General features: G+C 41.7%; 1 protein-coding gene and 1 long non-coding RNA gene across 2 annotated transcripts in view; one reads left to right on the top strand and one right to left on the bottom strand.

The window, feature by feature from the left end:
* The window catches only part of ADCY5 (adenylate cyclase 5), a 205,054-nt gene that overhangs the window by 16,402 nt on the left and 171,557 nt on the right, over positions 1 to 17,095 (bottom strand). The window contains exons 9-12 of the mRNA XM_004176713.6: positions 14,233 to 14,255; positions 9,607 to 9,751; positions 7,901 to 7,998; positions 5,081 to 5,168 (exon numbers count right to left, since the gene is read on the bottom strand). Of these exons, the coding sequence (XP_004176761.2) occupies positions 5,081 to 5,168; positions 7,901 to 7,998; positions 9,607 to 9,751; positions 14,233 to 14,255 (354 nt within the window). The remainder of the gene's footprint in view (positions 1 to 5,080; positions 5,169 to 7,900; positions 7,999 to 9,606; positions 9,752 to 14,232; positions 14,256 to 17,095) is intronic.
* On the top strand, positions 11,698 to 13,560 carry LOC140684550 (uncharacterized). Its single transcript, XR_012056939.1, has 2 exons — positions 11,698 to 11,833; positions 13,297 to 13,560. It is a non-coding gene; the product is annotated as an uncharacterized lncRNA (long non-coding RNA).

The following is a 17,095-nucleotide window of genomic DNA, read 5'->3' as shown; positions in this document are numbered from 1 at the left end:
TAGCTGGTGACTTTTTACAGAGGCAGGGAGAGGTTGTGGCAAGAGTTTTGAAAGGGTTGATTTCACCTGCTACCAGCACATGCTCCAGGTGAAAGGAGAGGACAAGGCTCCGTGGGGGACTGGAGAAAAGGGGAAAGCGGGGTTGTAACTTATTTGCACTGAATGAGGATTGATTGAAATACACTGAAAGCTTATGCAATCCTTCAGGCTCAGTAGCAGCCACTATAAAACAAAGGAAAACAACTTTCTCTCACAAATAATCCCTGATGACATAGAAATCCTTAGCTTTGTAGATAAGCCACGAACCAAAATATCTCTTTGCCCTACCATGTCCAGCTGCTTCCACACAGATGTCAGCTAGCAGATCCCTACCAGAAGAGGGTTATGGAAAATCCAGTGGGGCTTCCCTCTGCTCTAGCCCCTATAGGATTTGGAAGGAGGAGGATCTGTACTGCATTTAGACAGTTTTCTCACTAGATTAGAGCAGGACAGGGTTTCCTGCCATCTCTTTGTTTAGGCCTCAAGGCCAAGCTCCACAGAGGTATTCAGGGATCTAACCTCCATTTGTAATCTCTGGGAAATCAGGCACCTAAATAAAACTTTGGCGTTTTTTGTTGTGGATCTTGGCTCAAGCCCCTGCTGCCAACAATCCCCCAAAAACCTGACTTTGAACCAAGCCTGAGATATCAAGCAAAGCGATCAGTGGAAGACACTTAAATTCTAATGAAAACATGTTTTCTTTGTATTAATCTTGGTTCTCATTACTTTGCAAACTAGGAAAAATTTAGGTCAGTAAACAACTACAGCTGGAAAAAGTCCTGAAGAAGAAAGAAATGCCAAAACCCATAGGAGGTTAGGGCTGCAGTTGAGAGTGAAACAATAGAGTCATGCCAAGCATCTGAGGCACCTCTGCCTCATGAACACTCGTGAGGGCCCTGTCACGTAAGTCACGCTCTCCCCATTTCACAGAGGCAGGTGGAGACCAGGAACACTGCAGCTTGAATGACCTCTATGATAGACATGGGGAGCCTGTCTCAGGTCTGACAATTCCGCTCCATTCGTGCAGTGCTTCTTCCATAAAAACATCCACAGGCCAGGGGTATAGCACAAAAGTAGAAAAAAAGAAAAGAAGATGACTTTCCATCCCATTTTCGAAAAAACAAAAATAAGACCTCTTCTGTCCTTGTAAAAGAAGCAGAATACCAGGACATTACAGGACAGCGAAAATCCAAGCAGCACTGCTGGTTGGCCCATTGGCTTGTACTGTCCAAAGTGACACTGAAATCCTGCCTGAGGGGAGAAAAGGGATCTGATGAAATGTCAACTCCCAGATTGCATCTGCACTACTGAGAAGGGGCTGAGAGAAAGGATGTGATCCATTTGGGCAGCTGAGATCCATGTTTGGGGAGCCACACAAGTGTGAGCACTCATTAGCACTCTTGAAATTCCCATGTAAAGAAAAGTAACAACAATGGGAAAAAAGAAAATTGGATTGTCCAGTTGATTCCAATTCACTCTGAACTGAAATGTGTAAGTGCAGGTGAAGAAAAGGCACTGCTGTGCAGGTGAAAGTAGAGGTTTAAAAAGTGATCCAACAAGTAGTATGTCACACTGAAAATAATCCATAACCTCCAGTCATTTGCATGACAAAATTAGTCTAAATAAAGCCAATTCTTCGGAACAACAGCTGATGTAGGACAGAAGAGAAATGTTTCTTCTTTTTTTCTTCTTAACATCTATTGTGGGTATGGAAAACTGCTTAGATAATTGCTGTTATGTTGTAAGATGAGGTCTTTAAGGTCTGATTTTTCAATTTGTAATAAAAGCCTTTGAGTCATTTTGGAGTACATTAAGATGCTTCTGCAGTAAAAGACAACATCTCCAGGCAACTTGATGTTGCAAGTCCATTTCTGTAACTTATTTCACAGTGATTTATTAGTCTATTAAATAAAGTACAGATTTCAGAGAGTTTTATTTTCCTGATTGAGACAAAAACCCCAAATGCTTTAGGAGCATCTAGGCCAGATTTTGGAGGCAAAGAATGTGATATGCAAGCTACACCTATGTAGAGCTATAGAAAAGCTTATTTTCTCATAAAGGATAACTTGAAATTTTTCTCCTGTGTTCTCCTAGAAACATGCAAGAAGTTGAATTCCACACAGCAGTGTAGTTACCAGAAGTTAAAGGATTTTAAGAAAAAAACCCACAAACTTGATAAGTTAGTAGCAAAACAGATGTCTGTCAGCAGAGTATTTGAGAAGGGACCCTGGTTCCCATGACCTTAGACTCTGCTGGGAAGGGACACCACCTCACAGTGGCCAAGACTTCATGGAGCATCAAAGCAAAGAACTGGAACTCTCTTGTTTATTACAGCTGAAGAAACTTGGAAAGCCAAGCTGGCTGTGCTGGCAAGTTCCAGGATCAACTTCTAGTCCGTGGAGAATTTTATAGTGGAAGATAATAATGACAGCAAAAGAAAATAAAACATGATCAAGCTGTTCAGAAAGAGCCTGCTGGCCACTGTCAAAGCCAGAGTTAGAGAGGCCAAAACAGGGAGGGGAAATTTCACATGAAAGCTGGAAAGAGGAAGAAAAAAGAGACACTTAGTATGTAACAGCACAGCAAACAGGCAAAAGTTATGCTTATGCTGATGTCCTGGGGTGGACACCTGCTTTCCAACTTTGTGTGGAATGAACCACTGGTATTTAAAATACATACTCTCTTCTCCCACATCTGAGTGTGTAAAAAGCAGAAAATGTTGACATCCCTGTCTTCAGGGATTTCATCAGAAGGATCTGTAAAACTGCCTTCCTTCTGCAGGTGTGTAAAAGTGTTTCCTGGAGCAATGTGGAGTACAGAAATATAGTAACACCTCTTATCCAAGGGCTGGGTAAACCCATTGCTTAAAAATCAAAGACTTCAAGATGTTGTTCTGGATGACAGAAGTGGGCTGCAGCTATTAGGAGCTGCTGCCATCAGACATGGAGCTGACAAGCTAGAAGTACTTGTTCCCTAAACAAGCCATCTTACAATCAGGTGTTGTCAGCAGGGCTAATTTGGAGCACTAAGAAGGGGTAATCAAAAAGGAACTGGAGCTAGAAGGCCCAATATTTTCAATATTTGCAATCTCTGCACAGAAGTCACACTGGATGTTATACATGAGTATATTGTGGGGATGAAAACTCACTGCTGGAAATGTCAGGGGCTTCAGAGAATCCCATTAAATTCTGATGTCATTCTGAATTCCGTCTGATGTCTTGTACATCCAGAGCCTATGCAATGAGGCAAAGCCAGCCTAGAAACAGTTGGAGGCACCACTGAACAGAGCTTTTCTACAGGAATTTGGAAGATCAAGACACAGAAAGCAAGAATGAGATCTTCCTACTATCCCAGGGACTGAAAGGTCCTGTGTGCCTTTTAAATTAATCAGTAATTAATATCAGTAATAATTTTAACCAAAAAGCCCAAAGCATAACCAGAGGATTTGAATGATGGCAGAAGAATTGAGTGCTGCTGTCAGTATGTGGAAGTGGCCTGTAAATGCCACTGGGTGACAAACAGCTCTGAGCCTTGGAATCTGGCTGGTGGCAAGAGAGGCAGCTCAGCTGCTCCAGAGCTCCAGGCCTGCCCAGCTCTCATCCCAGCAGAACCAGTGACTTGGGGTGGCCCTGCTTGGCTGGCAGAGTGCTGGGATGGTGCTGCCAGAGACCTGCAGCGTGAGGAGGCAGCACAGCTCGGCACCAAATTCCCAAGTTCACTGTGGCTGTGACCAAAATCTTGTCACGCTGGTGGTTAATTAACTGCTAATGACATTAACTGCTGATACCAGTTTACAAATGGATGACTTTCAGTAGCATCCTCAAGTACAACCAGGCATCCATGGGTACCATTTCCCAGCTCAAGAAACCCAAGCCTTCCTACCAGAGGTGTTGTTTCTGACTCTGCTTCTGATTGCTGGTAAACAAGCAAGACCAATGGGATGCTGCACTTACAAACTAGGCTCCCTTTAGCATTGTCATAAGGCCAAAGGAAACCCTATGAGTGAGTAGTTAACTTCAAATAGAAGTTGAAGCTTCTGTCACTGGGAACACTCTGCAGCTCTTATTATACGAGAAGGCAAAGCTTAATTTCCAAATCTAACTTTAAAAAAAAAATCAAAAAGACATGTAAGGTGCAAGTCTGTCAAGAGCACCCACATTCAACTGTTGAAAATGGCACAGAGAAGATAATTAAAGTGAGACAAATCATCTGCTTGACATTATCCATTATCCCACTGCTTCTTCTGCTAGAAACATAATGCTACTGAGCTATTTTATTCCAGGCACTGAGGAACAAAGCTGAGCTTGGGCTAAGGAACCTGAATCTGAGCGTGTTCCATGTTCAGACACTTGTAGACTAGAAGGATCCCTAAACCTGAAACACATCGATGTTTTTAACAGAAACACCCTTGAGTGAAATGGATGAGGACAGCACCCTTCCCACAGTGCTCACTGCCAATTTACCACAGGCTGACAAGAAGAATTAATATGTTTTTGGACTTCACACAAAGTATTGCTTTTCTGATCAGAGCCAGCTACAAGAAATATCCCAGTGACTGTTGGAAGCTCTGTACACTCATGTGAGAAAGGCTGATAAAATCCTATATGTTTATGGCTTTTACTTCCCTCCAGGACATTTTTCCTTGATGATATTCTGCTTCTGATTATCTGCCTACCCAAACACGCATATGCAGCAGGGGCCAGTACACAGGCAACTCTGCAGGAAGTTTACAGGGAGGAAATGAATGGTCAGGGTTTGGTCCCACATTGGAAAATGTTCTCTTCTTATATCAATATGAGAGTGTCTGCAGGGGAGTTAATAGACATGCAGATCCACAGAGTGATTACTTCTTGCTGAGCTACAGAGATGCCAACCCTAACATCTGTTTGCAATTCATTCTGCCTTATCAAAGGCTTTTTCTGTAACCCTTATCACACAGTGTGGAAAGGATGGCTAACAAAACACACTCTGTTAGCTGAAGAAGCAGATTGCTGATCTGGTTATCTTAGGCAGAGGACTACAAAGAAACCACAGTACTCACCTTCACACAGGAGTAAATGACTGAAACAAACACCACTGTGGTCAGGATCAGGAAACAGGTCAGGTAAAAACCCAGCATAAATGTAGAGCTGAAACCAAGGAGAGGTTTGGTTGGTTTTGCTTTGGTTTTTAAAAGCACACTGTATAGAATAGCTACAGCTCTGCTCTCCAGCACACATTTGTACCAGCTATGGCACACTGCACAGGATTTCCAATTAGGATAGCCATAGGAGACACAAGGTGCCTTGAATACCAACAGATACTCTGGCCTATTTAGAATTATTCAGGCAGGCTGCAGAAGAGAGAATGCTGCATCTTTTACAGCAATCACCTTCCTGCTGGGGTGACAGAGGTGGGACTGAAAAACATTTTGTGCACTAGAGGAGGTGAGAAAACAACTTGTTGTGGCAGGTCAGCCTCCAGCTGGCTGTGGGCAGGGCACCCCTGGGAAGGAAGGCAGGCTGAGTGCTGAAGTGCAGCTGGGTGGGAATAATCTCAGTGGGAATCACATCCTGTCTTGCACAGGGAATGTCTGTGCAGCACCACTCTCTGTGCTCTGTCTCGTGCATGGGATGTGAGCAATGACAGCATAAGGATAGTCAGGGGTAACAGCCTTGTCTTGGCCAGCTTGAGAGGCTCCTGCTCCTCCCAAGTTTGAAGTACAAAGAGGATTCCAGGGCCAACTTTGTACTGTGAATTTTCATCTGCTTTCCTCACAAAGATATTCAACACCAATTTCCCAGTGATTGGTCTTAGTGTGACAGGATGGGCTCCCCCCCAGGAGTCAGCCTTGTTCATAATGTAAAGGAAGTATCGTTGCAATGTGACATTGAGGGCAACACACCAAAGCCAGCTGGTCTCTGTGTTCTCTCATGACTACTAAGATAATTGTACTTGCTAATTCTATGTTTGAGCCTTTTTCGAAATTCCTTAAAGTAATTCCTCTTTATCATAATAAATTGACACTGCCATTCTGTCTATTTGCAAATTCAGATTCCACAGTGTGTCTTTCATGGAGCTCTGATGGTGACACATGTGCACCTGTGGTTTCAGCTGGTGTTCAATAAAAGACCAAAGCTATGCAACTGAAATATAAGGAAAAACAAAGCAAAAGGTGAAGGGAAGTGTATCTGACCTACAGTTAAAATATAGGATTTCATTTACTCTTGAACCAAATCACCTTTCAGACAGGCCAGGGTGACTAAGGACACTTCAGAACTTGCAAAAAAAACCCCAAAACAACAAAACAAACAAACAAAAAAACCCCCAAATAAACAACCACTGTCCTTATAGGCAGCATGGAAGGAGACTGAACAGCACAACATTTACACCACACTCCCATAAGGGATTGGCTCCTGCATAATACAAAGGAGGCAGCCATATGGTTGCCACACAAGAGAAATTGTCAAGTTGTCATTTAAATGTTAAACTGGGTTTTATGGAGACAGCATAGTGGCTGCCTGCTTAGGGAGTTTGATGAGAGACACAAGGCTGGTAGAGGGCCTCTGCAGGTGTGAAGTTGTGACAGCAATATTTAGAAGCCCAAAGTGTAAGCCCCTGTTAAATTAGTTACTCTCAGAGAACATTTCTGGATGTAATTAACATTGTACAAATTGCTGGAATTATCTAGTTCAAATTTTGAGCCTCTTTCAGCTTCACTTGCAGTTTCCCCAAGCAGACCTGTCTGTTTACATAGTGCATTTGTCCTGATGTTATTTTGCTGATTCAATCCTTCTGTGAGCACTTGTGCCTGGGAGAGTGAACAACAAACATCAGACTACGTGTTATTTCTGTGACCTTCTGAAAACTACAAACCAATCTCCACTCCAAAAAGATCTGTGGTGGGAACAGATGTAGAAAACAGTTGTAATGGCATAAAATAGGGATGGAGCTCTCTTTAGGGACAATTTTTTGTCTTCTTGTAAAGAAGATAAATTTGGAGCATTTTCAGAGCTTCTGTGATCTTCAGTTTAAAAATGACTAACACCAAATTTACTTCCAACACAGCATTGCTCAGTGAATGGTGTATTATTGCTACTAAACCAGAGCATAGGAAATACCCACATGCTTTAATTTTAAGTGACCTTTAAAGAACTCTTTGAGAAGAAGTCTAATTTCTGCAAAGCTCACTGCTGGAAAAGGTTTAGTGTGTGCCTTACAGACAAAGCTGCAGACCACTGCAGTGGGCCAAGAGCACTGTGCCCCACAGCCCCGAGGAGCTTATTTCACTCTTACTGGGAAAAGAAATGACTGCAACCCTTAAGCCTGGAGAGAGCCACAGGCTCAGACATGTGCAGCTCAACCTCTCTCTACCTCTCCTGTTGGCCCAGCTGCTCTGAGCCCAGAAGAACAAATGTATGAGAGATTACCCTCATTTGCTGAGCAGATCCTGAGACCTCAGTGCTCTGAGCAATGAGGCTGTGATGAGTTTTCACCTCCCTGTCCCAATGTGTTTAGATAAGAGGGCAGCCCAGCCTTGTGCTGTGAGTGTGTGCTATGCCTTGATAGGCAATCCTTCCCACTCAGTGATATTTGTTTTCCACAGGCTTATAAATGTGCTGAACCAAATTTTGTAAGACGGAGGTAAATTATAAGAGAAATCACTTTGGGAAAACAGAAATCCTCTCATGCTAGTGAGGAGATTTTAATCTGTACTAGAAATGGGTGAAAACAATAAGCACTATGCATCACTCAAACATGAATTATTTAAGAATTTTTCTCTACCCCTTGGAGTTCTGAATTTTCAAGGAAAAAACAAATAAAAGTAAGCTGGAATAGAGGAGGGGAGCAGAAGGGAGCAAAGGGATCAAAGGGTACTCACTGTGGCACTATTATGATTTGAACAAAGCAGATGAAGAGGAAGACTAGGGAGGCACAAGCCACATAGGCTCCAAACCTGTCATCCACCTGCTTGGAGTACTGCAAAAAAACACAGTTATTATGTTAGTGGGAAGTTTGGCTGGCTGCTTTCTATCCACAAAACTTCTTACTTGGTTTTTGTCTATGTCCTTGGAAAGCAGTGCTGGTAGGAAACAACATTCTAAACTCCCCTTCTCCCCAGGCAATCTGTAAGGGCTTGAACAGCCCCAAAGGCCAGAGAAGAAATCCACAGAGCTGGGTGAAGAGAGGATTCACCACTGCCCCTTGCACGAGAAGAACAGAGATGGATTAACTGGGACCAAGATTCTAGGTCACTGTCATCAGACCTAACTTCTTGCATGGGAAGTTTCCTCCAAGGGGACAAATGCTGCTAATGAAAACACCTTGCATTTCGTGCAGATGACTTGACTTGCTCTAATGGCAGTGCAAGGCTGCTGTGATTTTCACACAGTCACTCCTTCCAACTTCTTGTCAACATATCAGCCACGTGGGAGCTGCACCCGATTCCTAATGATGCTTTATTTAGCTTGAAGCTCAGTTCTCAGCACAGACCATATCAGTGTTTGAACCACAAAATAAAAGGTGCTCTGAACAGGTGAGCTGCTAATTTCCCTGGCAGTTTTCAGCTATAAATTGAAGAGGAGGAGTGGGGGGAAATTACATGCTCGAGCTTTTATCCAGTCCCACACTGATTCATTGAACAGCTGTAAATCCTGAAAAGCTCTGGTTTTGTAATAGGTCGTCATTCTTGTCAAGGAAAGACTGTTTCTAAATAAAACTATAAAATAATTAGTGCAAACTTATTATGAAATGTTTTCCATGGAATAATGAGTTTAACCCAAAGACCACTCAAACATTCTAAAGATATGTGTTTGAATAAAAAAATGAAAGAAAAAAGGATTACTTTCTTTGTGCAATTAAACCCACCATTTATTATGGTATCTTTAATAATGTCATCCAGGTACCTCTAGACTTAGACTTGAAAATTTAACTTTGCAGCCATCTAAAACTGATAGTCTCTACTATATAGTCAGGGAAATGATCTTTGCCTGACAGCAATACCTGAAACCAAATCAGGAAGAAATCAACTGCTCATGAGCTTTAGGTCTGTTACTTCCCTTTCTCACATTTGTGGGATAGAGAACTTAAAATGGGCTCCCAAAAATATCCAAAGTGCAGATTGCATCCCAATGAGCCTGAATAGTACCTGGGGCTCTCTGGGGGGACAAAGGGCAGGGAAAAGTTCCTCCAGAGGTGTTTCAGAGCTTAGGTAGGCTGACATGGGTTTCTCCAGTGATTTGAAGGATATAAGAGGTGACTGCAATCTTGGTTTGGAGTCTCAAAGTCAGAGAAACAATGTGGTTTATTCTGGATTCCCTTTACTGCTTATCACTGCATATTCATGTATGCCTGATAGAAATGGCTTTGTTTTCCTGGCCAGTGTTCCCTTCAGATAACTGATTTTTTTAGGACAAGTTATATTAAAGGTTTCCATGAAGAAGCATGGATTTTTCAAGGTTACTACCCCACCTCTAGCATCCAAACCACAGCTTAAACCCTAGATATAAAAGCCTGGCCTTCTGCAGGAGAATTAAAACTCCTAACAAGCCTGCCTGCTGCACTGCAATGGTTTTTGGACAGCATTACCTTCTTCTCCAAGTCAGGCTCCCTGAATGTTAAGAGGAATTTGCGCACGTGCTCGGAGCGCAACCGATCGATGCTTCTGGCGTCGATGGCCCGGCCCAGGAACTCATCCACTTCATCCTCTGGGTTCATACTCTCCTGGGTGCTCCTGGGGATGGCATGAAAAGGGAGCATAAAAGCACAAGATAATTTCTGCCTCTGCACCATGTGTTACTGCAGTGTGTAATGAGCTGGAGGTTAATGGCATTTTGCCTATGACAGCTTCAGCTGGGAAAGGGACTGGGAGCAGAGAGGGGAGAGGTATCAGCTCTAGAGCTCACTGCCAGTCCCAAGTCATTATTACAAGGCTTCTATTTATTTGCCCTTTTTCTATCTACATCTGTGTCCTTGCACTCAGGTCTCATTTCCACCCCTCATTATCTAAAACCAGTGGGTAGCCTCCTTCCCCTTGTCCTCTGACTTATTTTTCCCTGCACTGCTGTAGTGTTGTAGCTGTTAGTGTCTGCACTGAAAAAAATTATTTATGCATCCAGTCATATTTCTTGCTTTCTAATAACAATTTCTGTAAATATTACTATGAAAATTTACAAACTTCAAATATTGTCCCTTTTTGAGAAAAAAATTGTTTACAGAACAAACATTTGGGGAAAAAAATGTGGCCTGACTCCCCTTCACACAGTTACTTATGAGTATAAAGTATAAAAACAGAAAGAAAAATATGTTTACAAGGTTTTTACAAGATCTGTTTACAAGATTTTCCTTTACTTAAGGAAAGGTTAGAAAAGAAAAAAGGCAACAGAAGAAAAAAATACAAATTAGATTCTGCTTTCTAAATATGTGGAACAAGATTATAATCTTTAGTGTCACTGTTTTTCTGAATTTCTGCTATGGCTTCAGCAAAATGAAGCTGATTTTCAAAAACTGTTGATAAAAAATAACACTGTAAACTTAATTGTCCTGAGGCATTTTGCACTGAGGATCAGGAAACCTGAGGCACCTCCCCAACTTCTAGTTATTTTTAAAACTAACAGTATTTTAATGACTTGATGCTGTCACTTTAATGGCCTGCCCTCAGACGAGCTATAGGCAGAAATTATAAGCTGATCCTGAAGTGTTGTTTTTCTGCTTGCATGACTGCCCAGGTTGTCCCCAGGGTTTGCCAAGAGTTATCCACTGAAATATGCCCCTCCCTTGCACTGGGGTATATTCCAGCAGACAACTATTTCTGTGTGCAAACCCCACGGTGGCACAGCAGCTTTTGGCTCCTGCTGTGTGAGGAAAATCCTGGGGTCTGACATGCACGATGAAAAGCTGCTCTGCTTTATTTCCCTGGTTTCATTTGTACTGCACCAGAGCACACAATGCACTCTGTGTTGCAGCCAGCAGGCTCCCACAGGTAAGGCTGTGCTGGAAAGCAGCTCACAAACCAGAATGTGACTCTGTTTTAAAAGTTAAAGGTCCCTTTCCAAAAGGAGGGCTCTTTCAAAGCTTTCTGCAAAACTGGATCAGATTTTAAGAAGCCCTCTGTACCTCAACTCTTCTGTGCATCTCTTGGCAAGAAAAAATAAATCAGCTCCATCTGCTCATTTCCATTCTACCACTCCTTGACCCACCCAGCAAGCTGAATGTGTCTGCACCTCAGCTGGGTCATGACAGCACACCAGTGGCATCTATTCAGTGGCCATATAGCAGTTACCAGCCTAGTTTGTCTCAAGGTATAATCTCTATTTTAGCCAACCTTTGTATTTCAGATGAGCTGGGGGAAAGAGGTTTTTTATTTTTGGGCTCTAGAAGTTATTTAGTTCCTAGAAATTAATATAATCAGCTTTGAAAATAAAAGTGGTTTTTCCCCTACAAGGTCAGGACATTCAATTTACTTCCTCAGAGGAAGGACATCTGCTTAAGCATTCAAGGGGGTGCTGCTACTTTGCATTCAGTCCTTGCAACGTCTTCTGGGCTCATAAAAATGAGCAAGGAAATCATTAGGCTTTGTATTTACAGAATGTCTTCCAAGGTCCTGTGAGTTATGTACACACTTGGGCCACTCACACTTCCCCACTCCCACCACGCACGCAGACGCGATGCGTTTTCTGCTGGAACTGAAGCAGAGGAGGCAGCTCAGCATCTTGGCAAAGAGCAGCCAAATTTTCAGTTCCAGCCTCAAAACACCACTCAGGAGGATGCAAAGAGAAGAACCTGCCTGCTTGGTGTCTACCTCAGCTGCCTGCAGGTGTGTAATAGGTTTTTTCACTGCTCAGGGTGTTTCTAATACGGCAGTAATCTCTAAAGTTGCAGGCTGTGTAGAAATGTCCCTGCTGGTTTTAAACTGCCTTGCTGGGACATTGGCAGTGGGCAGCCACCCTCACACAGCCTGCAGGGAAACTCAGTCACCTCGCACAGCCTGAGCTGTTCAGGTGACTTTCACAGTCCATTGTACCCAAGGTAAATTACAGTACAGCAAGTTTGGGTACATTTGCATAAATGTAATTTTAAATTGGCATACAAAAGTTCCCGGTGCTCAGGAGTGCCCTGGAGGCAGTGCCTGTAAGTCGGAGCTGAGTTACTGCCATAGATTAATGAAATTCATATGTCAAAATGTCTTTTGATATATTGATAGCATGGTTGAGGGGGAAGGGAATGAGGATTTCAGGCTGCCATGAAACTTCCAAAAACACATCCTAAAAGCAGTGCTGAGATTTTTTCAAATGTAGCCAATGGAAAATTGTGTCAAGGGACAGGAACAGCACAAACAAGAGCTTGTAGCAACTTTTTCACTCTGCTTGCAAATGTGAACGCTACCAATTAGAGATGTTTGCTTCAGAGTGGTCCAAAAATGTACTGCTGATTTAATTACTTTCTGCCAATGCAGAGTGTGACCACTGCCAAAACTACATGTATGCCATAATTTTAAATGCTTCATGCTTAAGTTGAGTAACTAAACCTGCACTCATGCACATAAGGTTTCGTCCTGTTCTCAGGGATGTGTGCTGCCCACGTCTTCCTTTGCTGCCAGATGAAAGCTTTGACCCTCAGTATTTCTGCACATGAAGGAACTGCCTTAGTATTTGACATGGTTTAGGTATCTAATTTCAACCATTCTCACCATGAACATACTCCGCTAGAGATTTATTTTTGCCAAATCTTTGTACCAGAGTTAAACAGATTTCTGGATAAACAGAATCAGGGCAAGTAATAGCTTTTTCTGGTACTGAACAGAAATGTAAAGATCCTGAAATCTGTATAATAAGCTGGCACCACACAAAGACAGCTCAGCTATTGGCTGTAACAGCCCAAGGAACCGTTCAAACCATATGACGGAGAACTATCCTATATAGGGAGCTGCTCCCCAGCTGTTGGGTGACTGCTGTGGACCAGCATTGAGGAAGCTGATTTTTGTGTTTTCTTGCAGAAACTATGAGGAAAAATACGATTTCATGAGGGTTGCTGAAAATTTCTGTATTCATATGAATCATTTTGTTGTAATCTGTTAACTCTTTTCTGCCCAAAGCATATCTAACATCAACAGAATTTCCCAGCATCCATGGATAAAACAGGAAACAGTGAACAGGAAACAGTGGGACCAGAGAAACATCCCATGTTACGAAAATCCAGTTTGCAGGGAAGGGCAAGGGAAGGAGAGAATAACTCTTAATATTGCCATGTTCAAACTTATCACTTTCCTTTTCCTTTTAGGCAGCTGCTCTAAGTGCTCAGCCATAATGTGAATTTTCCCACAGCTGGATGCCTGGAGCTCACACAAGCATTGACCTGTCCCAGCTCACAGGAATCCACTCAGCCCTGACCAGCAGCATGAGAAACATGACAAAGAGCAACAGCAACATATTTTAGGCATCAGTCTCCTCTACTGCTGCTTAACTCGCTCAAAGCAAGCTTATAATTATTGTCATCCAGCTGGACAGAATTTGAAATTATTCTAAACACCTTTAATAATGGAAATGCTTTTGTTATGTCCAGTTGTAGAATTTAAAAAGTGAATGTATTTGGATTTTTTCCTCCAAAGGCATTTTTTTCAAAATACCACTCTCATTAAATTGTTTTAACCATTTCTCTAAACTTCTCTAGGGAAAAAAATGAAAATGTTGGTAAAATTTGGCTATATTTTAGAGCATGAAAATTCAAATTTACTTTTTCAGACAAGCTATCATTTCTGAGTTGATTTTTATATGTAGAAATAAGCAATATGCAAAAATGAGTAATATAAAATATATACAAATAAACTCAGAAACTATACAGGCATTTCAATACATACATAAACCTTTCTTATTGGAGATGTCCAACACTTACATATACTTTAGAGGAAGATTTTGTCTTGGGTTATTTTCAAAGAGTGGAGATTATTTGGGGCAAGGGGAAGTGCAGTGAAAGCATTTTAATTATAAAAGCAACTTAGAGCCACCAAACAAATAAATGTTTTGAGGGCAGTGGCTGTTCTGAATGCACATCAGTCAATCCTGTGCCTTCAACTGGCTGTCCCTCCAGGACAAACCTCTGGGGAGTCCAAGCATTATTTCTGGCTTCCGGGCATCAATTTTTGTCCTTTTTTAATATGAGAAAAAAAATCCCAAACGTGTAAACACAACAGTGTATGACAAAAGTAAATTTGCTTACTTGTCCTTGGGGTCCTCGAAACCCTGAAAGAAAGGAAAAGGGCACAAGGGTGAGCAAACAGGCTGACCTTGAGAACACAAAGCATCCCGGGAACGGCATTTCACAGGGGACTTTTCAGGGCAATCATTTGTTAGGTGTGGATGGACAGCTTTTCCCACCCACAACAATATTTTGTGCAGCCCTGCCAGCGGGCAGACAGAGCAGCTTTGGAAAAAAACACTCCTTCAGATATAAATTCATGGAAGTGCAGATAAAGGAAATGTTTCAGCTGACTGCTGGCACACTTTATTTCAGATACCTTCTTTTTAGCAGTCACCATTACAAATGATACAATGGAAATTGTACTGATACTATAACTGAGGATGTATTTTACTTGAAACAAAACTCAACCTCTGTATTAAGCAAGGCTTCATTTCTTTATGCCATGGTTCAGCTAAGGGCGATGGATGCATTTTGGTTTTCATCTCTCCCAGGGGTCTCCCTGCTCCTCCCCTTATCACATGCACACACAGAACATGTTTTCTTGAATAAGATTACAGGAAGTATTTATAATATTTGCAATAGCCCACATAGTCACAATTCTTTCAGGACTGCCTGAATTGATTAAGTATTTATGACTCATCCATGGTTTTAATGGCTATAAGGCCTTCGATAAAATTTTATATGGAGGCATAAGTTCATTGTTTAGCATTAACATACCCAACAGACCAAATTACATCAAAATTGCCATTTTGCATGGGCTGAAACAAAATGTGCCCTCTGACATTTTGGCTTAAATTTAACTGTAGTCAAGAAAAATTGTATATTTGACAAGTAGGGTCAAATACTCAAGCACAGAGTTTGTACCCTGTGTTCCAAAACATAAAACAAATGTAGCTGGGAGATATTAAGAATTGCTTTTGTTTTTCTCCCAGAGACCTCAGGCCAAAACTGCTCAGGGCACGTGAGGATATTCCAGCTGCTGGACCTGCAGCAGCAACCATTCTGGGGGCAGCACACTGAGATCCATCCTGACTGTGGAAAATCAAACATCTATGGGCAAAAGTCTTCCCACAGTTGCCTTGTCCAAAACCATCAGAAACAACAACATTGACCAGATACTAAATGAGAACAGATTTTGTCCTTGCAGTGAGTTAGCAATGTGGCCACATGGCAGAAGGAAAGCCAACACACCAGCTTTGCCAGAGGGAAAAAGTGAGGTCTGTCACTCAGGTCAGCAGCCAGGACTGTGATTCACTGAGAGAGCAACTCCCAGTTTTACATACTCTGTTTCAGACTAAAACCACACTCCTTAACAGAAACTGCCACTTCAACTTAACCCATTGGAAATTCACATCAAGGAATTCTCTCAGTCCCATGTCACAACCATCAGCAGATTCAATGGGAAGAGGGAAATAATAATGTTCATTCAAAGTTAGGATGTCCAGTTCTCCAAGCAAAAAAAAAAAAAAATTACTTTCTGATTTCATGTTAAAGAATGATTATTCAACTTTTTGTTGTGTGGTTTTTTCCTTCTTCTTTGCCTAATTATTTTACAGTTGTCAGAAATATCTGTTTTATTTATTTATTTATCCTCTAAGTAATCCTACAACACTGTGCCAAAATGAAAGCTCACTGATTAATCATGGAGACAAAATGCTCACTAATTTGTCTGGTGTCATAGTCAGTTAGGCTGGGAAAAAAAAAAATCATCTGAACATGAATAGCTCCCAGCCAAGAAATAAGCAGAGGGAAGGGATGAGAAAACAGCCAGTACTTTATTAGATAGACATCAAGGTCACATTTTCAAGCTTAGCCAGTTGGGAACTGGATGACTGACTGCAGTGGGAGAGTCCCCTAAAATGGTCTGATTTTCACAACCAGCTGCGAAACCATCCATCCCACTGAATTCCTCAAACTAAACACAGATCTCACTCCTGCCTTCGAGATGCACAAGTGTGAGGACACAGGCTGACCAGGTCAAGTTACTAGAACACCTCAGCAAGCACATCCTCAAAAAATTCCCAATTTTTCAAGTGTGGAATAATATTTAACTGGCCATTTATAGGGGTGAACACTTAACCCACATGGAGTTTGATTCTGCCCTGCTTCTCTCCCTCAGCAAAACTGTTACAAGGAAAGTTTCTAAAATAAAAGATAATTAATTGATCTAGCTTTTCAATTTACAATACTAAATTGTGCTTGAAATTCTGGAAATTATTCTTGCTGGTAAGTCAAATTAAATTGGTGCTTCAAAATTAAAGACCAAAAAAATACATATTTCAAGTAAAGCAGAAAAGAAAAAGACTATCACATATTCCTTCCTGGATCTTGATTTATCAAGGCTAAATATTTAAGAGTGACTTGAACTTTAATTAGAGAGAATCAGATGAAAATTAAATGTTGTAGGAACCTGTTTAAGTTAAGCAAATTAAATGATTCACTTCAAATGTTCCCATTTCATACTGAAGATCCTTCAAGCAAAATTGCCAAAAATGGAATTGTTATAGAGAAAGGTCTGTGGGATTATTTTAGGAAAAAAATCCTTAAACACAGCTTCTTAAAACCTGGTCATTTATTACAGGATATCTCTTATTTGCACAGGAAGACTCTGCCAGGATATAGAACAAATACACCTCTAGGATCTGACTGTGACCAGAGATTTTCCTCCCTCTCCTCTGAAGCATCCATGTTCCAGTCACTCACCAAGAAGCCTTTCAGGCAGAGGAGGCAATCAGCTGCTCAGGGTGATGCTGCCCCTGCTTTGGGTTGGGAGGGAAATTTCCCCCTGGATTTTGGTTGATGTGCTCTCACCTCCTCCAGTCTTGTGGGCATGCTCGGTTCATTGAAAACTCTGCACTTCAAATTATTTCCTTCCCCTTGC

Source organism: Taeniopygia guttata, chromosome 7 (assembly GCF_048771995.1).
Source record: "Taeniopygia guttata chromosome 7, bTaeGut7.mat, whole genome shotgun sequence".
NCBI classification, from domain to species: Eukaryota; Metazoa; Chordata; class Aves; order Passeriformes; family Estrildidae; genus Taeniopygia; species Taeniopygia guttata.
The sequence above is the reverse complement of the archived record's forward strand: the minus strand, read 5'-3'. Positions and strand labels throughout refer to the sequence as shown.